Source organism: Bacillus rossius, chromosome 2 (genome assembly GCF_032445375.1).
Source record: "Bacillus rossius redtenbacheri isolate Brsri chromosome 2, Brsri_v3, whole genome shotgun sequence".
Lineage (NCBI taxonomy): Eukaryota > Metazoa > Arthropoda > Insecta > Phasmatodea > Bacillidae > Bacillus > Bacillus rossius.
In genome coordinates, this window is record NC_086331.1 from 103,937,868 (window position 1) to 103,964,817 (window position 26,950).

A 26,950-nucleotide genomic window follows, 5' to 3' on the forward strand; every position below is an offset into this window, starting at 1 on the left:
CGTAAAACATTTTCGACGATCTTGAAGTTAAATAGCAAACATGTATAAAAGTTATAGTTAAAATAATCTCTTCGTTAAAGTAATAAAATATTTGAATTAATGAGTGCAAATAAAAGTAAATTTATCAATTAAATTTTAGATTTCATTTCACTCCTTCTTTGTATCCACACAAAATAGTGATAATTCAATAAAAATTATTCAATTTTATCATAAAAGTATGCAATCATTTCATCAATGTTTTGTTATGACGTCACGTTAAACTATTGTCCGTAAACCGACTTTACAGACAACCAATTTTTTAATTTTAAATCCATTTTGATTTATAAATTAAAGTTTACTTATTTAACAAACAATAATATGTATTTGTTCAATGTGTAAATTCTCTTTCGTACACATTTTTAAACGTTACAACCTCAATCTGTTCCGCCACTGCTGTGTAGGGTGTATTAAAATGTAGTCAGTGCTGGTTGGCATTTTTTCTGGTTAGGTTGATGCTTGGTTATGGAGTGAGCACAAAGTCAAATATTGATATCAATAGCTAGCCCATACAGCACGTGCACTCTATCTGTGTCAGTACACTATATTTGATAATTTCATTGGTCAGTGTGTATTACGTTCATAAAATAAAAATTATCTGTACACTATGTAAGATCCATCTCCCATTCGGGTCATTATCTTATTTTTGTTTCCGGTTTATTTAAAGTCATACAAAATATCAAATATAGTTTTTGTTTGGTAATATTTATTTACTAGTAATATTACGTAAACTAAGAGTAGGATTAAAAATTTTTTTTTAGAATATGCATTCAATGTATAAACTCAATTTTAGATACATTTTCAAATGTTTCAACCTCAATGTGAACTTTTTCATTCAACATATATGCAAGTTAGAATTCCTTTTTCAATAAGAAATAGAAAAGTTTTCTTGTTATATACGTTTAGGGCCCCATTTTCATGAGAAAATGTTACAATTAGTCAATTTTTACATATATACTTATAGTTAACTGTGAAAGATAAAAAATTTTCCCAGCTAAGAAGTTTATTGAAAACAGTCCCTTGAAAAACATCTTAACAGAGTTTTACTGAACATTATTTCACTCTCCACTGAACATGACAAAGGTATGCACATTCAACAATCATTTTTTTATCTTTTGTGAAACAGCCTGAGGTGGTTGGTCTGCAATGTGTTATTTTATATATCAGACATCTCTGTTTTGTTTGGAAGAAAAGACTTTGTCACCAAAAGTTTTGTTGCAAACAATGTGCGCCCAGCTGCAGGAGAAACATTTGCGGGACTGAAGGAGACACTGGGTGATCAGGGGTAGGAGAGGGTGGAAAGAACCTACGTCAGGCAACATCAGAGCAATCAGGAAAAACGAACCACCGCCACCAGTCACCAGAGGGTGCAGGATGTTTCTGTCATCAGAGTGCTGTCACCCTTTTCTTTAGAGGCGGGGCAAACACCTGCAACTGGCTTATGACCACCTGCACATCAAGGAACTGGACACTAGGCCTGTGAAAATACTAGCTTTTTGATGCTAAGAAAACATCAGATCGAATGTTTAAAATATTGGTGAAGTTGAATCAAATTGCGAATGTTGTTCTCAGCGAAGCTGTATTACACTTATTTCATTAAATAAAGGATTGAAATAAATTAAATAATAATTGTTTATCATTTATAATGTTTTATCTGATTAAGTGATTAACCAACAGGGCTTTATGTATAGCATCATTCAATGAAAATGATAAAATAACGTTATACTAATTAATATTGAACATTCATAAAAGCAAACGGAGTGCCCTCTTTTGACTATTTTTAAGAACCAACTTCATTCAAGCAAAACACATACTGTCGTCCGTCCGAAGGCCATAAAGCCCGGCCTCCACCCGCCAGTATTAAACCCCGCTAACGGAACGCAACCCTAGTCCAGGTCACGTGAGTCAAGCGAGCCGTCGACGTCGGTGAGTGTTTAAACAGATTACGCCCATATGACAACTCCGCCAAACAGTTCTTTTACATCATTAATTACTGGGAGTAATTAAGTGATTTTTAATTAACAAAACAACCCTTAAGAGTGAAAGTGCGTCGTAGGGGTGCAGCTGTTTTCCCCGTGGGAAACCGCAAATAATAAACGTCCGGAACATCCCTTGCGGCCTTCCGCCATTAATTAACCACAGCATAAATCAACCTAATTCACCTCCCTGTTTTCACCTGCAAATAGCCACTGGAGTAGTCAACAAGTGACAGACAGTCTCCAGCTTGACTTTTGATTTTCAAATATTATTAATCTCAATTTTATTATGTATTATTATTATAGGCCTTCCGCCACCTAATTCAGACAGATGTCATTAAGTTACGAGGGTTCTAGAAATAATAATGTCTAACTATAATTATAAATTTGGAATAACGGCACATTAGAAAGTCGGCGCGTCATGACGCTTCCCCCCCTCCCAAGCCGGCACAAAGCGGCAGTAGAGTTTTACTCACGGGCCGGGGCGGACGTGTGATCCCGCGGGGAGACTTCAACTTTTGTACTCCTGATTCTTCATACTGGTAAATATCATAATTCATTAAAACCTCTTTTTCCTCTCCCCGCGTGCCCCCGTGTCCTTTTCCGGTGCAGGGCTTAACCCGGCCGCGTTAATTTTTGCTCGTCGCGCAACGACGGTTCGCGACACAGTCACTTTACGGTCCGGGCCGACTGCCGCGAACAGAACTTAATATAATTCGTCGAGCATACGCCTGCCAACTACAAACTTAAATACTTGTCTCTTAATATTACCTTCGTGGGCCCGCGACACACAGGTGAGCCCGGGCACGAAGCTAGTTCCAGTTCATCACGGGAGTGGCCGTTAATCCACTCAAACTCTTCGACGAACCTCAAACCCATGTAGGGATCTTATTTGCAAGTGCCGCAACGTAACACGTAATTAATTATTCAGTGCGAGTGTGTGTAGTGTCAGCGTATTTGTCAAGTGTAATTGTGTAACTTGTGCCCATCCACACTTTGTGAGATGCGGGATTAAAAACCAGCACCTAAATACCGTTTTCTTTATTTCGTAGACGCCCCCTGAACACTTAGGAAACAGTCCTTTACACTGTTTAGGGCCAGTGCGTATTAAAAGCAGGGACTCCCTTTCACCATCAACAGCCGCCGATCCTAGTGGAACACGCAGGGGCAAAAACCCACGACCACCTCGGTTAATCCTCGAATTAACCTGGCGCCCGCCGGAGATTTCCTTAAGAGCCAATGAAAACCACTAGGACCGCCCCGGGTCTCGATCACGAGACCGCGGGTGACGGCAATACAAACAAAAAAATATACTTTTATGAGTAATCTTAGGCTTTCAATGTTTTAAAGCTTTGCAACAAATGTGTAGCTTCATATCAGGTGCAAAGCTTTGCATCATGACCAAAGCTTCAAATAAAACAAATAGCAAATTTCCTGGCAAAGTCAAAACAATATTAAAAAGAGCCTCAATTGATTCGCTTAGTCGAAGCTTCGCAAATGCCTACTGGACACCAATTACAATAATAATAGTAGGAGGAGAGATAAGAGTGCCAATGGTATGCCCCAAACATTCATGATAATACACAATGGCTGTTTGAAAAATGTGTAGTTAAGGAAGGTTGATACGTTACTATGTTTCAACAACCGGGCAATGAGTAAATATAAATTTCATACCATTTTGATACAAAAGGTGACTGCAATTGCAAAACGTCTCACAGGCAGTGTTAACGAAGTTCAGCCAAAATATTATTATAAAAGCAGCTTTTAAAAGAAAAGAAGTGATGGTAATGGACTTCCACCAAGGAATTTGCCCTGGTCCCATTTTTTCACAAGAAAGTCTACGTAAAAGTGCTTTGAAATTAAATATATCATTAAGGTCATTTTCAAACATCCTAAACAACACAGATGACCACACACAGATGACTGACAAAGAGCTCCAAAATGGTTGTTTTTAAATGCAATTTATTAACATATGTTAATAGTGTTAACAGATATAGTTTTCTTCATGGTTATAACAATGCTCTTAGAGAGGGTATTTAACAATGGCTGCTATTTGGAATTCAGAATTTACAAAAAAACTTCTTACTGAAAGAAGCAAAAAAATAATAAAAAAATATATTGCAGGAAAAATGATTCATTATTAATTTTCATCTTCACTGTTACAAAACTGCGCTGAAAGTTTTGCGATGGCTGCAGCAGCTTTGAATCTTGTATTTGCTTTAAGTTTCTCCACCTTTTTCTTCCACTGCAATAAACAAAATAAGATCAATACAGCATACTTTATTATTAATTTATACTATGATTTATCTGTAGCTTAGTAAAAATTACTAAATTCTAAAGTAATTAATAAATAATGTTTAGTAACAATAAGGATGAAATCAAAAAATTTTTCAATATAATGTGAAATTCAAGCCAGCCTCATGCTTCTAATTTGTCATTAATAAAGTAGGCTTGAGAGGTTTGGCTTGGTCCAACACAGAGCTCAAGCTAGTGGAGTTATGAAGTTTCTCCCACACACTCCTGCCAGCGAAAAAGTAGTGTAACTTTTTTTTATTTTTGGTAGCCATAATATCTATAATTTTATATCTAACCGATTGATAAAATTTTAATTACAACTGAGAAAGGTGGACTCTCTGATTTTCCTTTACTTAAAAACTTTTTTTAGTCAAAAGAGAATCTCTCAAAGTTTTTTTAACAAGTTACAGTGACTCAATATGCACTCCTCGAGTTACGCAGCAAACATCGAGCGGTATTCAAACTCGTCCCACACTTTCTGCAATGAGTTGGCGGCGATGGACTCAACTTCCACTGTGATTCCCTGTCTCAGACACGGAAAAGATAGCGGCAGAGGTGGCAAAATCACTTTATCTTTGACATAACCCCACAGAAAGAAATTGCATGAAGAAAAGTCTGATGATGGCGGTGGCCATCTGTCCCACACTGCATTGTTGACACTTGCATGACTAAACCATCTCCCAGGGAGATGTGTGTTTAGGTGTTCCGTAGCCAAGTGGAAGTGAGGCGGTGCACCATCTTGTTGGAAGATTAAGTTGTTTGAATCGTCTCCCAATTGAGGCAGAATCCACAAGGTAAGCATGGCGAGGTAGGAATGACCTGTGAGTTTTTTCAATGAAAAAGAAGACCCTTAAATTTTCTCCCTCAACATGGCACAGAACACATTCACTTTCAGGGCATCTCCCTCATGCTTGATGGTGACATGAGGATTTTCTGTTCTCCAAAAGTACACATTGTGGCTATTCACTTTGCCATTTGTGTGGAATGTGGCCTCGTCACTGAAAACTAACCTCATGAGTACGTTTTTGTCATTGTCAATCCTAATTAGCACCTCGGAGAAGAATGCGTAACGTGCACCGTTGTCATTTTGTTTGAGTGCCTTCAAGGTTGTGGTGACCTAGTTTTTATATTTGTGTTTCATTGTTTTTAATATTTTATAATCATCTGTGATGTTTAATTTTTTTTATTAAGAAAAACCTTTTTAACTAAATTTTTATGGATATTATTTTGTTTGCTAGGTTAGTATTTATTTAGTGAATTTTTAAGTATTTTATTTACCTTCAATATTGTTTTTATACCTATATTTTACATCTGTGTTCGTTTAAAAACTTCCAATATGTTTTTTGCAATTCGGGTTTCGAGAGGGTCGCTACGGTGTCGATTGGTAATGGGCGCCACCTCATGGAAGGGCACGTGGACCCGGCTATCATCCGTCTCAGGGCGTGACGTCGCCCATGTGAGGCAAGACTAGACCCTCGGTTACCTCCCGTAGTACACTCAGACCTGGCCCGCTCTCAGCGTCGGGCACGCTTATGTTTTAACAAGTAATAGTGGGCTCTCCAGGCGTCCCACACGCCTGCTCACGAGGTACAGGTCGCCACGTGGTCGGTGCAGAAAAAATACAAGAAGACAATTATAATTAAGATGTTTAATACGTGCGCGTACTCCCATACAAGGCCTCAAGAGGGTGCGTTTCCAAGATCCAAGGCACGTAATCGGAACACTGGAATAAGGCCCACGCACGTGGCCTGCACAAGCAATTACTTAAGAACGTTAAAAGTCTCGTTAAGAGTTAAAAAGTGATTAAGTTAAACAGTCCCCCGACCGAGGCAAGCCCCGGGGATAACGTGAAAGAGATTTGAAGTAATTAAGCATAAACGGAATTAATGGTCAGCGAACAAAGAGTGAAGTCCCCGGGTGCGGAAGGCAGCATCTTACCTCTGTCGTTGGCGGCGTGGAACTGACCGAGCGAAGGGCTCCCTCGGAACAACATGGCGCCCTCCCGCCTTGCCAGATTACCGTTACGCCCCTCCGATTAAATGCCTTGCAATCTTACTTATAGAAATACAAGAACACTCCTAAAATTAAGACATGCTCTCCCACGGCTCTTTTACTATTTAACATAGAGTTGTTAATTACTTAAATTTAAATACATGTTGACTTCGTTCATGTTCGGGTCGGCTCGAGTCCGCCCGGCAACGTCTTTATCTTACACACTAAAACTTACATTCTAAACAAAACAAAAACCCTCCCGCCCGTCAGTGGCAACACAAATAAATGGGGAAAAAATAAAAAGCTATACAATATAATTATTACAAATTTAGGGGGACGTCTCTATTGAAACACATACACACGACTACATACTCGTGACGGTGCGACTGCCAGTGCGGGAAGTTGATCGGAGGCTGACCAGGCTTCTGGGGCGCAGGCCCGGTTGACGTCAGTTTCTCGAACTTTATATAGTGTTTTGGTAAAGTTAGGACAGATGTGCTACTCTCTGGTGCCGGCAAACAGACAGTTTATCAGCTGCCGAGATGTTCTGGTGCTTTCCGTATGTATTTTTTATGATGCCAAAATCAGCAAGTGTTAGTCCCCACGGTGAAATGGTAAATTTATCAGGGTTTTGTGCCAGCCAATGAGAAAAGACTTTGGGTTTTGTATGTTTAGTTTTTTACAGAAATGCCTCAATGCAAGGGTAAAGTATTTTATATGGTATTGTGTCCTTGGATTGTAAGAGCTCTGTTGTAATTGGTCAGTGAGGTAACATGGCTGCGACTACCCAGCGCACAGTGCGGCCGATGGCCCAATATGCGGCCAAAAGTAGAAAAAAAAGTTTCTAGTTAGGGTTTTTTTCATCATTGTGTTGGCTAAAGGGATCCCCTAAGAAACGGAAACCGTTCCCAGAAACGACCCTTTCCCAAAATCCCCTCCACAATGCCAGTCGGAATGTGGCCTTCGTCCGAGCGCTACGTTGTGGTGGATACAGAGGGGCAGTGGACGCTTTCTTTATGTGTGTGTGAAAGTTTTTGAGATAAAGCAAATCAAGCGGAACAAAATGGAATCAACATCTGAAGGTTAGTCAAATGTGTAGAAAAAATTCTAGTATTCAACTGTTAAATAGAAAATTATAAGAAATATAAATATAAGTGCAGGTTTATTATTTTTTTTATTAAGAAATTTTGAATTGTTAGATAAAAAAAGTAATAGATTGCCGTAAAATGCTGTTTTAATTTTTATTGGAGGTTATACATAAAAGTATTATTTACTGAATGAAACAAAATTCAGCTGCCTTTACCTGCCTATTGAATTTGTATGCATTTTTTTTCATAAATGAAGTAGGACATTTGGTTCAAGTTTTATAATAATAAATGAAAGAAATAAATCATACAAATAAAAACATTTAGAGAAAACAGACAGAAATATACCTGTATTAGCTTATATCTCACGGCTTCGCAATGGATTTTTTTTTTTACTTTATCGGCATATTTTCAATAAAATTTTTATACCAATCAATTTACACTTTTATCAAACATCTATTTTTTTGGTTAAATTTTAGAGGGGAAAAAACGAACAAATCTTTAATGTAAAAAACAACAAATCAAGCAAACAAATGAGAGTTATTGATTTTTCTACTGTTATTAATTATATTTTATTTACTAATTATTATTTTACATATATCTCGATATTATGATGGCAAATTAAACTTAAAATTAGCTTATAATTCAAGTATAGTTGTATTGTTAATTAGTTATAACCTAACAAAGGTAAACATGTCTACAGCTTTATATATTAGTATAGATAATATAATATAGAAAGCAAAAAGAATAGGTATAGAGTGAGAAAGAAAGAGGGGGAGGAGATATATGCAGTGAACAGGGGATTACTGACACAGCAAGATAATCGCTTCTACAAAGTGAATGTAATTAAATATCAATTAACTTAAAATATTGGATTATGATTTGTTGTATAAATTTTTAAGTTATTAATTTCATCTGAGGTACGTTATTCACATATGTTCCATGACTATCATATAACACTTCTATTTGTTTTTTGTTTTTTTTTTTAGGTTTTAGCACTTCGACTCAATGTGGCTTTACGAGACTGCACTTTTTTAATGTCATAAAAAATATTTTAAAAGATGACATGAAAAATATTTATGCTAGAACTGAAAAATTTTTGTCCGAAGAACAAGATTCAGAATACCTTTTATCAGATGACGAGAAAGGGACGATATCAGATTTGGTGTTCAAGATGAAAACAAGATGGAATGCAAGTAGCAGAACAGAGGATATTTTCAAGAAAAAAAATCATGATTGGCTACAGAAATCTGTTGAACTAAAGAAAAAAAGCAAAGATTTAGAAGAAGAAAAATCTGATGAAAAGAAGCTTAATTCAGGTCGGCCACAACTCAGTTTTTCAGAGTCATCTGCACGAAGTAAACGCAGGAAAACAGAAGATTTACGAGCAAAAATATCGACTGAAGCACTCATTTATTCAGCAACAAGTAAATTGAGGTCCGAAGGAAAAAGTGATTTTGCAAAAGTGGTGCGCGATATCTCAGAAGGTAGTCCTACTAAAGCTACACAGTATAGAAGATCTTTGGACTCCGCAAATACTAATCTACCTTTCACAAATGACGAAGCTTTATCATTATTTATAGAACTTGGTTTATCACAGAGTAAATATCAGCAGCTACGAAATGCTCATTTGCAGAAAAAGTCAAAGATGATTCCATCATATAAACAGCTACAGGAAGCAAAATCTAAATGTTATCCAGTTTCAGAGATTTTTATTACTGAAAATGAAGTAGAAGTGAAATTGCAACCTCTATTAAATCACACAACTGAACGCATTATTCTTAATCAAATGGAAGTTATACAAACTTTATCAAAGAATATACTCGAAAATTTAACTCTAATTGGTAAGTGGGGCTACGATGGTAGTTCAGGGCACAGTGAATATAAGCAAAAGCTCAACGAAAATAGTAGTAGTGATGAAAGTGTTTTTTTTACATCTTATGTCCCATTGCAACTTGTACACGTAGACACCTTGACAAAGGAAACTACTGTAGTCTGGAAAAATCTAAGACCATCATCACCAAGATTTTGTCGACCCATTAAAATTGAATTTGCAAAAGAATCAGTGGATTTAACAAAAAAAACAACTGATTATGTAGAAGAGCAAATAAAAAATTTAAATCCATTCGAAACTACTATTAACGGAGAAAAGGTTTGTGTTAAATATATTTTGACGTTGACAATGATAGATACTAAAGTATGCAATTCATTGTCAGATACAAAATCTGCAATGCGTTGTTATCTATGCAATTGTACATCGAAGAGTTTTAACGATATAGATAAAATGTTACACCAGGAAATTGTTACAGATCACTAAAATTTGGTCTATCGTCTTTACATTGTTGGATTCGGTGCTTTGAATTCTTATTACATTTGTCTTACAAATTGGAAATCCTAAAATGGCAGGCTCGTTCAAAAGAAGAAAAAGAATCGGTCGAAAGAAGGAAAAAAAATATACAAGCAGCTTTTAAAACCGAAATGGGCTTGAATGTTGACAAGCCGAAAGCCGGCAGTGGAACTTCAAACGATGGTAACACTGCTCGACGTTTCTTTGAAAAATATCAAAAATCTGCACAAATAACGGGAATTGATCAAGATATTATACATCGGTTTTATATTATATTGCAAGCCATTTCATGTGGTCATGATATTAATGTGGACAATTTTCGGAAGTATTCCGTGGAATTAGCTAAAACAATCGTAAAATCAATTGATTGGTATTACATGCCTACTTTAGTTCATAAACTTTTAATTCATGGCCCAGAAATAATACAACATTCAGTGTTGCCTATCGGTCAAATGTCCGAAGATGCGCAGGAGGCCTGCAATAAATTTTTTGGAATTTATCGCTTACATTTTTCAAGAAAAAATTATCGTCAAAAAACAATGGAGGATGTTTTTAAAAGATTTTTAGTCGCATCTGATCCATACATATCCAGTTGTCGAAAGTTGCCTGTTAAACCACTGAAATCTTTGTCAACAGAAACTATTAATTTACTCTTACCTCCATTTGTAAATGTTCAAGAAGATGAACAAAAAATTGTGGAAAGTAGCTCGGCCGATGAGTCAGGTACTGATGTAGAGGCTTACGACTCTTACGATGACAATGAAAACTTTTTCTTGTAATTAATTTTTTTTCACAGCCTTATTTTTTTACAGGGAAAATATATTATGTAAACGTAGAATTTCAGTGTATCTTATATAGTCTACTTATGCATATTATATTACAGTTGAAAACTCTTAATGTGTATATTACGATGACAATGAAAATTTTTTCTATAATTTTTTTCAAAGGTTTTTTTTACATAGAAAATATTTTTTAACGTAGTATTTCAGTGTATCTTATATAGTCTATTTATGCATATTATATAACAGTTGAAAACTCTTAATGTGTATATTATGATGACAGTGAAAACTTTTTCTTGTAATTTTTTTTTTCAAAGTCATATATTTTTTACATAGAATATATATATTGTAAACGTAGAATAGCAGTGTATCTTATGTAGTCTATTTATGCATATTATATTACGGTTGAAAACTCTTAATATGTATATTACTATGTTTAATTTTAATATTTTTTTGTATCGCCATATTATATTCTGCCATTTAAATTTTTTAATTCTGATAACGGATTCGTAATCAGTGACACGAAAAACCCCCTAATACAAAATTTCAGATCGTTCCCTTAACTTTTCGACTTTTGGCCGCATAATGTGGCCTTCGGCCGCACTGTGCAGCGTGGTTGTAGGTAGTTGCGTAGCCTCATCAGTCATTGTTTACGGTATCCAGTAACGGTTGCGTGTGGTCGGTGACTCACAACATCTTTTATAATATGTTTTAAGAGGCAATTTAATGACCATGGACTGAGCCCAGTCATCATGACCCCTTCTTTCAATGAAACTTTTTGAAATTTTTTGACCACTGCCGTTGGCATTAAAGGCTCATGGTGTACCTCAGCTGTCACCCCGAGAAATGTTTTGTTTTCTGTAGTACCGTGAGTTAGTGTGACTATGGGATTTCCAGTTTTGTTTTTCTAGTTACAAATAGTATATTTTCTGGTGGCCAGCAATAAGCTGTGCTAATTTGTGAAGAATTATCTAGAAAGTGTGTATTTGAAATTTGGGAATCAATTTTTTTATGAATAATATAAACAAAAATAAACATTCTAAGAAATTATTTGGTTTTCAATCATCAACTTAAACCAAGAAATCAACTAACTTTTAAAATTTCAAAGCATCATTTCCATTCAGCACCCTACTGCACATAAATAGTTTTTTCAAGAGTTTTTTTTTTACTTGTTACAATTTGACTGCCTTGCCGGGCCAGTTTGAACATAACAAGTATTCTGTGTTTCTATTACTTGTTCCTTACCTCTTCGTCCCTAGAGGGTAAATTTTCCAAGTAGTTCTTCGTGAAAGGTTTCATTGGGTCAATGATGGCTAGAACTGAAACACAACCATCAACTGTTCCCAGCACCAAACCTGTTCCATCTTCTGTACTCTCAATAGCACTTAGCTCTGCTTGCACTCGAAAGTTGGCAATCATCTTGGTGTCTGACATTCTGGAAAAAGTAAATTGTAGAAAATTACAATAATTATGTTACTAAATAAATAACATAGTTTTATAGACTAAGACAAAACAGCTTGTTTACAAATTTTCTCTCTTAGTATGTAGGTAAATAAAAAAATTTCCCTTAATTACTTCATTGTATACACCTAACAATGAAACGTGCAAACTAGTTTAAACACAGAAAATAATTTGTATTTGATTTTTGGATGACGAAAGCTGACTGGAACTTACTTAATAAACATTTCTCAAAATCGACGTGGGCCTATGAACAATTTTAATGGAAGATTCAATATTATAGGTTCATCACTTGTTTACTTTTTCTGATCTACTATCTCTAACATAACTCAGAGGAGAACGAAGTTATTTAGACATAGCATGAAGGCTCGGTCCCATTTGCCGAGTTAGCTTATTTCCTTTTCTTCTCATTACTAATATTGAATAGCTTTTCTTATAAATTCATTCCTCTCCTTCTCTTGAATTTTATGTTTAGTCACAAATTTTCTCAAAAGATGTTAACTAAACAGGATATCCACAGAAATCTTTAATCAAATTTTTCTATACAGCCTCCACTATTCCCGTTGCTGTCCTAGTATTATGTGACGAAAAATTAAAATTCAAGCTGAACCTCACATTTGTCATTTTAAGTGCATTTGACTATTCACTGAAACACTCTATGAAAAAAAGATTTTTTTCAGTCAGTCAGATGGCAGACTGGAGCATGAAATTTACCCCTCAAACTACTACCACAAGAGAATTTCCTTGACTTTTTCAGTTTTTCAAGCCAGGTGGCCACACATATCTGTAGAAAAATTTGTCTGACTTTTCCATGATAAAAATTACAAATTTCCCTGATAAATGTTTTTTCAAAAAAATTACCTATTTTGTGATTTTCTCAAATAAATAATGTCAATCCAGCCTCCACTATCCCTATTGCTGTACTACTTCAACATAACCTTCCATACACCATCTAACAGTATGTGTGAGACTATGCACTAAAACACCATCTGGAAAAAAAGTGTTCAATGGCATACTAAAGCATGAAATTCCCTCTCAAATTACAATCACGGAGGCATTTTAATGACTTTTCTTGGTTTTAAAGTAAATTCCCTGACATTCCCTGACCAAATCCAACTTCCTGTACTTATCCCTGAACTTCCAGAATGTAGACACCCTGTCAAGTAAATTCCCAGACTTCCCTTGACCAATTCCAACTTCCCTAACTTTTCTCTGACTTTCCAGAATGTGGATCCACTGCTAAATATTATCTAATAGCAGTAAAAAGGCACACAAGTGTTCATAATTTAGATGAACAAATGGTTGACCTTTTAAAGCTTGAAAATAACATTGAGAAAATATCTGATATGAAAACTTTATTACAACTTAGATTGGCCTGGCTAAAATATGACCAAGTTGCAACATTCACAAATCACTTCAAAATAAATAACTAATTCATTTCTTAAAAAGTTCATAAAAAATTCCTTCCAGATGTTTTGAATTTCAATGTTAATTACGAATTTAGTTGGGCAGTCTTTATTGAAAAAAAAAATGAGTGGAACATTTACTAAGACTTATTTTTTTTTAGTTCTTTCACAAAAACAAAACACTACCCACCATTAAATAATGTTCACAACAGGTCCACATGGTCTCCATAGCAACATTAACTAATATATCCCTGCTCTAAACCTGGATGTTTAATTTTTATAATATCAAATTGTTCAGAATTCTCACACACACTTTACATCTTGCAAATAAGTCCCGAAGTCGATTGGCGTAGACGGTACGAGCCAAGGACAAAGGTGTCCTTAGGATGGCCAATCTTGGGCTGAATTTCGATGACTGTGGTAGCTAAAATTCTAATTTAAAATGTCCAAAATAAAAAGTTCATTCACGGTGCACACTTACTACATTATTTTTTGTTGTGAGCCACTGCCAAACGCGACCTATTTAGTCCACATCAAGCAGAGAACTGGTGAGATGATGCAACAGCTTACCACCACGCAGGGAGGAGGCAGGTGCGTGATCTCACTGACCAATCACAACACACCTCTCACAACACAGCCAATTGCAACATATTTCACTACCGAAAAACTTCCACAAGTCTGTGCATGTTTTACTGTCTCTCTCTCTAGTCAAATGATAATCGCTGTGGGAAATGCAGAGTTCAACCTTCCCATCATATGAATTCATACAGAAACTGCCAGAAAGTCTCGGCATACAAAAAGAAGTCTGGAAAATTTGGCGGCGCCACCTGTCTCTCGTCCTTTCTTTCACTCAAACAATACAAAATGTTCTATAAAATTAATAAAACATGTAAATAAATAACAATGCAAAACAAAGCTGTACAAACAGTATTTAAATTAAATACTGATAAATGCATTTCAACAAATAATAATCTAGCAAACTGCTACCGCAATGGGGGTTTATGTGTCCGTCGAAGCTTAGGGCGCCACCACATGTACAATGGGCATGTGGACCGGGCTACTCTGTTCTCAGGGCCGTGACGTAGCCCGTGTGTGGCGAGGCCCGTTTCCCCCTGTATCACTAAAATGCTCCGAAAATGATGACAGGTGCGTGAAGCTCCTTCCTCTAGCAGCAATCGCGACTCACTCCCTGTTCGTTCTCGCTCGGCAACTTTCGGAAGCGAAGCACTGAAGTCACACCGGTAGGCGCAAGCCGACACACGCACGCACACACACACACACACACACACGCACTTTGGCGGGCAGTCGTAGAGGGTGGTGGTGCAAGGAGGGGGCTCGCAGTTTGTAAGGGGGGAGCTGGTGGCACATCGGGCTCAGAAGGGCATAGCCCGGGACGATGACAAAACACAGTAAAAAACAGTAAAAATATAGCTAAATGACTTTTCTAAATAAAACATATTAATATCAATATTAATTACCGGAATATTACTAATGATAAAATATAATACTACTTGGTCACTATAATCTTGAAGCTATATTATCAGCTGATATCCTGCCTTACTAACAAACATAATATTTATTCTTCTCAAAAATATTTATAAAAGCTGGGGAGGGCAGGGTCTTACAAAATTACAGCTTGTGATCCAACAAGGGAGTTCACAAAAAAAATTTGCAGGAAAAGCCCTCAAAAAATATTAATAGTAATGAAAATAAATTCAAATACAGCAAAACCTCTTATTTACATTTTTCGGGGGAAACAAAGAAAAAAGTGTAAATTGCAGGAATATGTAAACTGAGGGAAAACTCTAAAACTCATCTAATATGTACCTCATTTCCTGTGCATATTCCTTCTTCAAAAAATATTTTAACTTAACATAGTACAAATTTAATGTATACCTTAAATTCTCAAATAATGCCCAAAATACATCACCAAAAAAATGTTTAAATTTATCATTGGTTAAACTAATTCTTACTTTTATTGTAAGGTTAAAAGAAATAAAGTACAAAAAAATTGAGATGTTTAAAAATTTTGGAAAGAGAATTTACACATGAAACAAATACTGTAATTTTTGTTTAATCTTAATTTTAGTTAACCCCATATAACTTGAAACTAAATATTACCAAAAAAAATTTTGTATCAACTTAAAATAAACTTTCAACAAAAACAGTGACCCAAACGCAAGATAGAACTATCGTTGTAGTACACGCTAACCATGAAAGAGGGCAGACTATCAAATATAGTTTATTCTGCACGAGACAGACTGCACGTGTTGAATGTAATCAGTGAGCTATCAATTATGTACCGTACTCAACGTGTGCGTATTCTATACACGAATTAACCTAACCAAACAGGATGCCAACCAGCGCACGCTTAATTTCAAAAGGGCAACACAGCAGTGACAGAATAGATAATAGAAAATGTGTCAGAAAAATAACTTACACATGGGACAACTTCGTATTTTCTAATGAACTTTTATAATTTTTCTAATTAAGTTTTCAACTGTTAAAAAAAAAAAAAAAAAAAAAAAAAAAAAAGTTTTTACATGGAAACACATTTTTGGGCAAACTCAACATGAGAAATATTAACGTACATCATAAAAATTAAGGTGAAAATGGCAGGACCAAAACATTTGATCATTCTGATGGGAAATTGTATTGTGCCAGAACGTCTCAAACAAGTTTTACGTAAATAAACACCAGTTTTTACGTTGTACACTAGATGTGAATAGAGAAAAGAAAGTAAATTTCATGATGTAATATCAGAAAAAGAACTGCATTACATTTAAGGGAATTTGTGCAGAGTAAAGAACAGTCACCTGTCAGAATACACTGAAAATTAGCTTCTGTGTTCCATAAATTATATTTTATTACTAAAACATACTCAGCCAGATCGTACATAAGCTAGCAGGCCAGATATCACACGTCTATTGTCCAGCATGCTTGGCCACTTATCACAGATATTATGCTTCGCTAAAACATCTGATAACACGTTTGTCTCTGAGGTCAGATGACAATACACTAAAGACTAATTTCTCATATGACAAATTGTAAAACGTTTAAATTAAAAATTAAACGTGAATACCTTTTAACTCTCAAATGAATATCACGTAATTTGCAACAGCTTATTTATTAAAATTAAAATTGGAAATACATTAAATTAAAAATGATCACAGATAAAATGATGGTTTTAATCATATCTCTCATGTATGAAGATTTATCTACAAAAGTTCTGCCTTGAAATTTTTATAGTTTTTGACGTAATCTTAAATATTAAAAATTACCAGAGATTAAAAATAACTTTGATTAAAAAATTAAAAAATAGAATTAAATTATACACCAGTATGCTTCATTTATTTTCTAACAGCTGAAGCATTAACAAATATATTGTTTTGTTTACTATGATGCTGGTGCACCAATCCCCTAAATGACAGGTAAAAGGGACTTCAAAAAAGTATTGTTAACTGCTGGAAAAACGTAACTACAGAGGACACAAATACAGGGTTTCTCTGTATTCAACTCTCCGTGTAAAACCGAACCTTAGATAGTAATGGTGTTTTGTGTCATGAGCACAGGCAAAGCCATGGTGAGGACAACCGTGACTTCCCTATGCTTGCTGAGGCAGCATGATTATGCGGTGGTTTGCCTTTGCCTTCTGCGGGATGAAGGTGAAAAATCCCCTCCGGCTGGGAATCGAACCCGGGCTTCATGGCCCACCAACTAGACATGGTAGCCACTAGACCAAGAGGGTGGACTGTCTTTCAAATATCCAAAACAAAATTTCCACTGAGATGTACTATTAGTAGAGACCTGTAAAATTCGCGATTTCAAATCCCTAAAGGATAGACTCCATGATACTCTATGCACTCGTGCAAATTACATCTGCTGATTGGTTACCGACTCGTAACACCTGTTGACTGGAATGATCGTGATTCGCTAATTCTTCTGTTAAAGATTTTTCATTGGCCCAGAGTCCTTCAGATAAACTGTGAATCACTGAAGCAAAATAATGTCAAAAGTATTTGGACTCTATCCTATCGTGAAATGAATCAGCAAATTTTACAGATCTCTAACTATTAGAGAATAGAAATAAAAAATTTCACAAAAATCGTTCTATTCTGCAATAAACCTAGTGCAATATTTGTAATGTACTATTTAAAAGAATGTTGGATAGTCATTTTTCAGCATTTCAGTGTTAATAAACAACCTATGTAAATTACTATTACAAAACTAAAATAAATAACAACTACATACGCAACCAATAGTAATAAGAACTACATGAAATATAAACTAACTTAAGTTTTTTATCAACATGCATTGTTGTAAATATTACCAGCTAGTTTTTCTTGGGAGCATTTTTACTACCAGTTAAGTGTTTTCTGTTCTTATAGTTACAGTGCCAAAAATATTTTGTACATGACCACCCAGGTCCCTCCAAGAGTCTTATAATCCATATATCTATGGATATTTAAGGCCAAACATTTTTTGAAATATTTGTAACAACACATTTAAAACAAAACCATCGAGTCTTAATGCCATTTCATCAATGTGAAAAAATCTGAGGCCTCTTGCATTCAAGCTGCTGTTCATCTGTTATTGGTTCAATGAGTATTTGAGACAAATTTATTTATTTAAGACTTTATAAAAACAAGAAACATAAATATTTCACTTTAAAATCAGTATTATTATTGATACTAGTATTCTAGTAAATACCTGAAGATTCGCAGAGTTTTTTTACCGCTGTGATAGTAAAGGACGTATTCATTTGTTTTGTTGAACATGCATATGACAGTAAACACACCTTCTGCCACCTTTGGAATGAATGTTTTTACTGTATGTCCCTTCTTCAGTTCTAGAAGCTCCAGGCCACCCCTGAAAAAATTTCATCACAATGTTTTTACACAAGACTATCATTTAAAATTTTTCTAAGAGAAACTTCTTTACAGTCGGTACGTTAAGTTGAGCGATGACGGTATCACAGAGTAACGAAAAGTGAGTAGGTAACGGAAATAGGAGGTAACGAAAAAGTTTAAATTGCTAAGTGGCATAGGAGGGAAGTGGAGTAGGGGATGGGGGTAGCAATGTATAAATTACAGAGTCCGACAAGTGTAAGATTCTTTGAAGGTTTTTCGCCACCATGTTTGTGACAATTGTGAACCTCCATTGTGTATTTATTGTTTAGTTTAATTGTTCAATTTGAAATGCCTATAAGCACAGAGGCGGGGTGGGAGGCCATAGTATGGCAAGGATTGAGGAAGGGTATTTGCTTACAGATCAACAGTTATGAAATACGTTATTTAATTAGGCCAAAAAAAACCAAATTGAATACTGAAACAACAACAACAAAGATATCCAGAATCAAACACATTGATTATACACACAAGTGAAATTGCAAGTGAATGCCATTATCAAGGCCACAAAAGAGAAAGAACAGATTTCTATTTACGTTTTACGTTTAACAAGTTACGCCGGCGAAACATTGCGCGGTCCCATTACGGGCCATCAAAAGGGGGCGTCACAAGGTAGACGCATAGAGAACAGCATATTTTACAACAAAGTCGAAAAGTTGGAATTTAAACTACATAATGCGCGTTACATGGGTAAGTTACATTCTGAAACAAATCATTAAAATTACGTTTTACGTACACCGACGTCTCAGGGGAGAACAGTTACAAGCAAAGTGAAGTTAAGTTATTCAATTAATTTCAAACGTAAATTTTCTAGGTGGCGGCCGAAAGGGAATTTAAACAAAACAAACAAGAATTTACATTACAAAAGCTTACATTAAGGCAAGGGCCACCACCTCACTCCAAACAAACCAGACTTACATTCTCTTTCCCCCGAGGTCACACGCGCACGTCGTACAAATTTAAGCCTAACTGACTACATGCTGTATTAGCTACTCGAGCTCTCGAAAGAGACTAAGACGAGACAAGACAAGCTAGACGAAACAAGACAAACAAGACCGAATTATTCAATTTCCACTGGTTTTATAGCATAGGTGCGGCGCAGCGCGCATGCGCCGAACGGTGGAGGGGAAACGAAGAGCAAGGAAGCACACACTAGGAGGGGGAAGGAAGGAGGGGACGAAGTGGCATCACTTGCGCTGACGCGGGTAATTCAAACGAAGCGGCGATCCCGACAGTTCAAATTGAATAACTGAATATTGAAGTGAAACTTATTTACAGCTGGAAGGGAAAGTAAAGATGATAACGTCATTAGAGGTTAATGAAAAGTAATAGCAGAAATTAATGCAAAGGAATAAAGGAATAATTAATGAAAATTGTAATGATCAGGAAGAGAGTGGTGTAACTGCCTTTCTGTTTGGAGCCATGTTTGTTCCACTTGCACTTCTATGGTGACACCGTGCAAGGCCTTAAGGCAACGGATACGTCAATTACACATTACACACATTATTCTGTAACCTCCTAACACAACGAGAAACTGAATTATCAGTTGAAAATAAATTTTTGATCACGTAACTTACACATCACCTGTCATTGTACTGTAATAACATTAACACCAAAAGCACCTTGAATCACAAATTTATATATCATGTGCATCAATTTACTTGCCGGAAACAACAGATGCTTTAGCAGCACTGCCTGCAGCGCTGTTAGTGAGCTGACGTAGAATACATTGAATATACGTTTACTTGCACCTACAGCTGTTTAATACTGAGGGCGTACGGTGTTACGGAGAAATTATCGGTACTAAATAGTGGGCGCCACCACGTGAGTGGGCACGTGGACCCGGCTGGAGACTCTAACCCAGGGCGTTACGTGGCCCGTGTGTGGCGAGATACTTGGCCCTCTAGATATTAAATGCGCTGCTCTCGACCCTACCTAAGCCCGCTCTCAGCGTCGGGCACGCTTCTAACACGCAGTGGGCTCTCAGGGCATCCCACACGCCGCCGACCAGGTTGGGGTCCCACGTGGCCCCCCGAACACAAAGACACGTAACACAGTTAATTGATTTATTTTACTCACGATTTATATCCGTACACGTTCCTTCACTGGTACAACTGAGAAAACGCCCGAGGCACGAATCGGCTTAGAGGAGGCTGACCACGCACGTGGTCGCCTCAAGGCAGCGACACGACCGCCCTCGGCTGGCGGGAGAGAACGACTGGGCTGAGATCATGGTTTGCAGGTGGCAACATGGCGCCCTTCGCGCCGAACACAATTACCGTTACAACATTCTGCGATTCCGTGCCCCGGCAAAAGTTAAGTAAATAATAGATTACATTGATAAATATATAAAAATTACTGGCAATTTAAAATACATTAAAGTTTACGTAGTTATTGAGAATTATTATAAAACATTTCTACCCTCGTCCAAGTCCGTGCCTATTCGGGTCCGCCCGGGCAACGTCTATAGTTTTATAATTAATGTAATATTTAAATTGAAGAAACACATGATTAAACTGCAACAAAACACTGGGGCAAAAGAATGAAAGAAAAAGGGTTACAATATTAATTAGCATATTTAGGGGTGCGGCGCACTGCATCTAAGCGCCCTCTTGCCGGGCTGGAAACACACGCACACACGCACGCACGAGCGGGAGGTTTGAACTGAGACGGTGGTTTGGCGGTGTCATATCGGGCTCAAAGGGGCCGCAGGCCCGGACGACGTCAATACGTGTAAGTCTAAACATTCTAATACTTGTCTATGAAGTTTTTCTTTTAATGTGTGTGGCAGCTATGACCCCATGTATTTTTACTTTTACATAAAAACTAAGTTTTCTTAAAATATTTCATGCAGTAGGTGGATCATATCTCATGAAAGTACCGGAAAATTATTCTACCAATTTGAATAATTTCAGCAGAGTTTTAAATATGCACAAAATTTGACGTAATGTAAGCCTATTAAAACATAATATTTATAATATTCTTATTGCAATTCTGTAGGTGGAAGGACAACTAAGATGCCGATTGTGGCGTAGTGCTCTGGGGGAAAAAGAGAATTATACTGAGTAATGAGCAAGGAAATACTATATAGGTAGTCTTTGGTCGTAGCGTAGAGAACTTAATCGTCTGTTTGTGTTCTTTGTAGCTGTGTGAACACAGGACCACTGAATAAAATTTGTCCAACTTTTAATGTAGAACCCAGTGGCAAGGTGTGGGTTGAGTGTGTTTGTGTAAGCAATGCATAAAACCATCTTTACTTATATTACTAAAAAAAAAATTCACAAACTTACTACTAACATACACAATTTTAACAAACTACTGTGCATACAATAATTGAGAATTCTATTTAAACAACTTACAACAAAATATTACTAACTACTACATAACATAACTGATTCATCACAAGTGGAGGTTAAGTCCCTGCTGCAGTGGATGTGAATCCCCCTCAGATGCGATGATTGTGGTGGTGATCAGCTTCGCCTAGACGGGCGCCGCTCATTAACGTGTTTCGTGAAAGCCTTGTACCAATGATTTTAGTTCTTAAAATATCAAACTTTGTCAGCATCACTTATACGTAAGTTCAATACGAAAGCACTTCTTTGCAAAAATTTTAATCAAATCATCATAAAATAAATAGTTTTTGGTAAGGTCTAGCAAAAATTTTATTTTTCTATTGATAATAAAGACAAGGCCGAGACCCACAATTCCCCTAGAGCAGGGTTTGCCAAATTTTTTCAGTTCGCGGCGCACTTACAGATTAGTATTTTCTCGTGGCGCCCTAGTCAAAGTATGTGCAGAATGACAAAAAACATAATAAAGATTTTTTTTTATGACACTAGGAACAGATATGAAAAGAACTACAATCTGAGGCTCACATAGGTGTGTATATTAGAATTGACATACAAGAATATGCTATTATTACAGAAAAATATGAAAAAATTCTGTGGGAAGTTAATCAATGTGATGTGTGAGCTTGAAGATCTCAACACATTTTTTCAAAGCGCGGAATATGGTTAAACACTACCACTCTAATTTCTTGCTCCACATTGATCTTTGAGTGATAATTGCTCTTTATTACAGCTACAGCTGAAAATCCAGTTTTGCAGAAATAGGATGTTGCAAAGAGAATGAGAATCCTTATAGCTTTTGAACTTGGAGTCGTATATTCATTTTTGACCACTCTTCCAAAATACCACTAAATGGGAACAAGTTAATTTTGTTTTAAGGATGTTGCAAGAGAGTTCAGTGAGAGTCTCTTATTCTTGCTAAGTGAATTCTGGTGGAGCTTGAGCATGGAAAGGATCTTGGATCCATGCAAATTTTTTGATATTGTCTTCTGCAAAGTATTTTGCAAACTAATCAGTGAGTTTCGAAAGGTGTTCTGTGAAAAGGGACAGCAAGTCTTGTGAGATAACAAGCTCATTAGAGGCTGTGTATTTGTGCAATTTCGAGAAAAAAATCTTGACTACCATCCTCATTAATTTTTCTTATCCACAACTGCAGGTTTCTCTTAAATGCCACAATTTTCTCCAATAGTTTCAAGATGTGCATGTTATTGCCTTGCAGAGACAAGATTCAAGGTATTCAGTTTGTCAAATATATCGCACAAATATGCTACTTTCAGCAAAAAGTCTGGTTCAGAAAAGTATTTGGATTTTCATGATTTTTTCCTATTGCAGAAAAGTGTTGATTTATTGACGTAACTCAAAAGCACGAGATAAAACATTTCCACATAAAAACCTTCGTGAATTACAGTAGTATAGCAGGGCCGTGTTTTTAGCTCTCATGTCCATGCGTAGTTTTTGAACAGTTTGGCTTTCAGCAGCCTAGTATTTATGTAACTACGTCTATGACACATTCTAATATAAATTTCAAATCAGATCTCATTGACTTTGCTGCAAGTGCTTCTCTATGGATGATGCAATGGGTCTACATAGCATGGGGTGCTTTACTGCAAATAAGCGCTTGTAATCCTGCACAATAGGCAGACATTGATCAAGGACCATAAGTAAATACACCGATATACTTTTCCCACTCTAAAAATTTTTATGTTAAAAACTTGTTAAGAATTTCAAATGAGCCTTGAGACTTTGTGCTTACAATGATACTTTTGCAGAACAGGTCTTCAACAGTGATATTATCATCCAGAAAGCATTTGTAACAAATAAGGTGTGCATTTTTATTACTGTCAGTAGCCTCATCAAGTTGCAGAACAAATTCCTTGCCTTTAAATTCTCTATTAATTGATCACTGAGATCCTTAGCTATATGATGGATTCTTCGACAAATAGTGTTGTTGGCTAGAGGTACCTTTGAAATTAGATGTACCACTGATTTTCCCATCATAATATTAAATATGTCGAGAGCAGCCAGTAGAATAAGCTCTTCGGTGATGGTGTAACATTTTTGCACTTCGCCACCCTGAATATCACATTGAAAGATGCTAGCAGTGCGTTGCTACATACTGAGGCTTGTTGTGTTAACACTTTTTTTTGTTTCTGTAAATCTTGCACTTCTTATTAAAAAATTCACAAAATTTTTCAATCAGGTTGGTTGGCTGCTGCCGACGTGATGACGTGTAGTTATAAGAGAGGTGTCACTGTCCAGCAATTGCAAACGGATACCAAGGAGTCAGAATGGATGAGATAGAGTGGTATGAGAGACACACTGTGCTCATCATTCAAGTGTGTATCACTGAAACGAGCTGCTTCAGAATGCAGTAGGTTCAGCACAAAGGTATGACATTTTCAAACTGTAAGCACGGCTAATAATGCTTACACAGAATATTGACCCCTGGTAGAGCCCCAAATCACCAAATCACATCATGATTGCCGTGTGGGGGGTTTTTGAATCGGCGTACATTTATACCTTGGGATGGGCACATGGACCCGGCTACCGACTCTGTCTCAGGGCCGTGACGTGACCCATGTGGAGCTAGGCTCGACTTCCCCCCGCTAGCACTCACCGGCCCGGTCTCAGCGGCGGGCACGCTATGTTACTGCTCGTGGGGTCTTGAGGCCCACACACCTCCGTCTCTGTGCTGGGAAACTCGTGGTCGAGAATTAAGTGCAACGAGTCTAGTGAACATTGAGCTTTATTGATGCCGACACGTACACTCAAGACGCACACAGAAAACAGCACATAGTCCAGCTTTCTTGCTGACCAGGACACTGCGTGGCCCGGCTCCGAAAGTATAAGTCCGCCGATTAATCTAAAAATGCTCCAGGGAACTTAAATTAATTAAGTTAAACAGTCTGCCGCCGGGGTAGGCCTCGAAGGTTGATTAAAAAAAGGTTTAAAAAATAGTTACGACGGCGGATGTTAACGGATCGGTTAAAAGCGAAAGTGTAATTCGACAAGGTGCTGAGATGCGTCCTACACCGCACGGCGAACGGAAGAGACTGCCCCGGGCCCCGGGTGTCATGGCCGCAGGAAGTGCTGAACTTACTCTTAGTACATTAATATTATTAAAGACAGTTAAACATAAGTATTAAAACCTTTTAAAAATTGCAAGTTAATTAAGATTTAAGGATTACATATTACAGGTATTTAAGAATTACATTATTTAAAAAACATGCAGTCTCCACTGCTCCAGTTAGGGTGGGCGCCGAAAGGGTTCGCGGAGTGCGACCGAACACACGCACACACGCACTTGTTGGCGGGAGGTTCGAAACAGAGGGTGTCGGTGGGAGGAGAGGGGGTCGGCAGTGGCGTGAGGCACATCGGGCTTAGGGAGGGCATAGCCCTGGTCGACATCAGCATTGTATAAAAATGAGAGCGTGGAAGTTATATAGCATTGGGAAACTAACATCTTTAAAAAGTTAAAGGGTAGACAATAAAAACTTTGGGAGTTCAAATTTGTTTCTATAACACATATATAGAGTCTTAAATTTTTACAAAGGCATAAAAATTTTATTTATATGGTTTGTAACCGAGTCAAGAAGTACACTAAATGTATACTTACAAGGCCAGACATACTCATCTCCAGGATTACTAAAAAATTTTTTTGCATGGCTTATTTGGGGAAGGACAGGGGAATTATTAATTTGCTAAGCTAAACATGAAGTACATTTAAAAATACCACTCATATGCTTGCCTTACCCAGGATTCGAATCCAGCATCTATTACATTAAAGTTAGCTGGCATCAAACAACTGTGCCCCAAAGGGTGACTTTCAATGTTATCAGCTTAATTAATAATCTCTTAGTTAAAAAAAATAAAACTACCATTTTTATTTAGGTAACATTAAATATATTTTGTAGAAAAATGTTTAAGTAACAAAAGGAGGTAATTAATTATTAATAAAAATGTGCATGATTGCTAAGCCTTAAACATTTTCTAGCAACTGAAGAATAACATTAAATTGAACTTACCTAGATGGAGCATACAGGCCATATTTGCCATCTTTAGTGCATCTCCCACACCATTTTGGAATCATTCTCACTATACGTTTGCTACGAACATCAAGAATACTTCCTTTATCCGAATCAATCAAAGCAAGTAAATTTGGCTTGTGTGGCATTGAAATCAATGCAGATATATCCTGAAAAAATGAGAATCACAAACACACAGTTATTTGTAAATCCACTACTATTGAAGGTAAAGTGGCTTGAAAGCACTACACTTTAACAGAGAAAACTTACAGATTTTGCTTTATGAGGATGAGTAGGAAAACCATGAAGTATAAATTAAATATTTTGAATTATTTATTTATTTTGGTTTAATGTATTGTTGAGATCATTATAGATTATCTCACACAACATCAGCCAAGAAAACTGGAGATCTGTTGTAAGAAACTATCCTGGCATTAGCTTGGAGTGATTTCAGGAAAACATGGAAAACCAAAATAGAGACCTACGAACCAGGATTCCAACATGTATCCTCTCGAATGCAATATCAATGTTTTCAATGCTGCACCACCTTGCTCAGTAAACTTTTAAAAAATGCTTAGAATCATATATTTTAGAAACAAAAACTAAAGAATTTTATTGTTATTGCCAAGTGTAAGTTATATGATTGCAACTTGTGATGAACATTCAAAATGTGTTTTCTAGTATTAATTGATTCCTAGTACGTGTTCCTATTGCTCTAAAAAGCATGTTTCTAAGTTACTTTCCTTCGCTGTATAGCTATGCACATGTTTCTATCGCATCATGCTTTTAAATAAAGTTTCTAAGTTATGTGAGTTCTAAGCAATTTAAAATGAATTGTATTATTCATATGGTTACACTATGACAGTGTGACAACCCAGATTCCAGCCTTCCCCGTTCAATCCAGTAATAATAACTTGTTATAAATTTTTTTGTCAAATTTCAGGTTAGATGTAAATTTTTTTCCTTTCAGAAGTTATTGTGAACGTAATTCATCAGGTTTATTGTTTTTATTTTTAAAATGCATAAGTTTATTTTTTTAAGTTTTTTTTTTTTCTGGTTTCTTTGTGTGGGAAGGCATACTGACGTAATTCTCCTTCGTTATATCCACGACCGAGGCTTTGGTTCACATGCTAGGCATTTGAGTCACTGTCACGGGAATGTGTGAGAGAGAGACAAAATCACTGCGTCTTGGGAACAGAAGTAAGCATTTCGTGGACACTTCTGATGCTATGTGCCGTGATTGGCTGAAAATTACGTCAGCGAGCCCAGAACACTGCCCGCACAAAGGAAAGTGAGG

At 36.6% G+C, this 26,950-nt stretch overlaps 1 protein-coding gene across 1 annotated transcript in view; it reads right to left on the minus strand.

The window, feature by feature from the left end:
- Nucleotides 1-4,152: 4,152 nt before the first annotated feature.
- The window catches only part of LOC134528942 (NACHT and WD repeat domain-containing protein 2), a 122,263-nt gene continuing 99,465 nt past the window's right edge, over nucleotides 4,153-26,950 (minus strand). Inside the window, exons 26-29 of the mRNA XM_063362610.1 lie at nucleotides 25,654-25,823; nucleotides 18,085-18,243; nucleotides 11,756-11,945; nucleotides 4,153-4,257 (exon numbers count right to left, since the gene is read on the minus strand). Of these exons, the coding sequence (XP_063218680.1) occupies nucleotides 4,153-4,257; nucleotides 11,756-11,945; nucleotides 18,085-18,243; nucleotides 25,654-25,823 (624 nt within the window). The remainder of the gene's footprint in view (nucleotides 4,258-11,755; nucleotides 11,946-18,084; nucleotides 18,244-25,653; nucleotides 25,824-26,950) is intronic.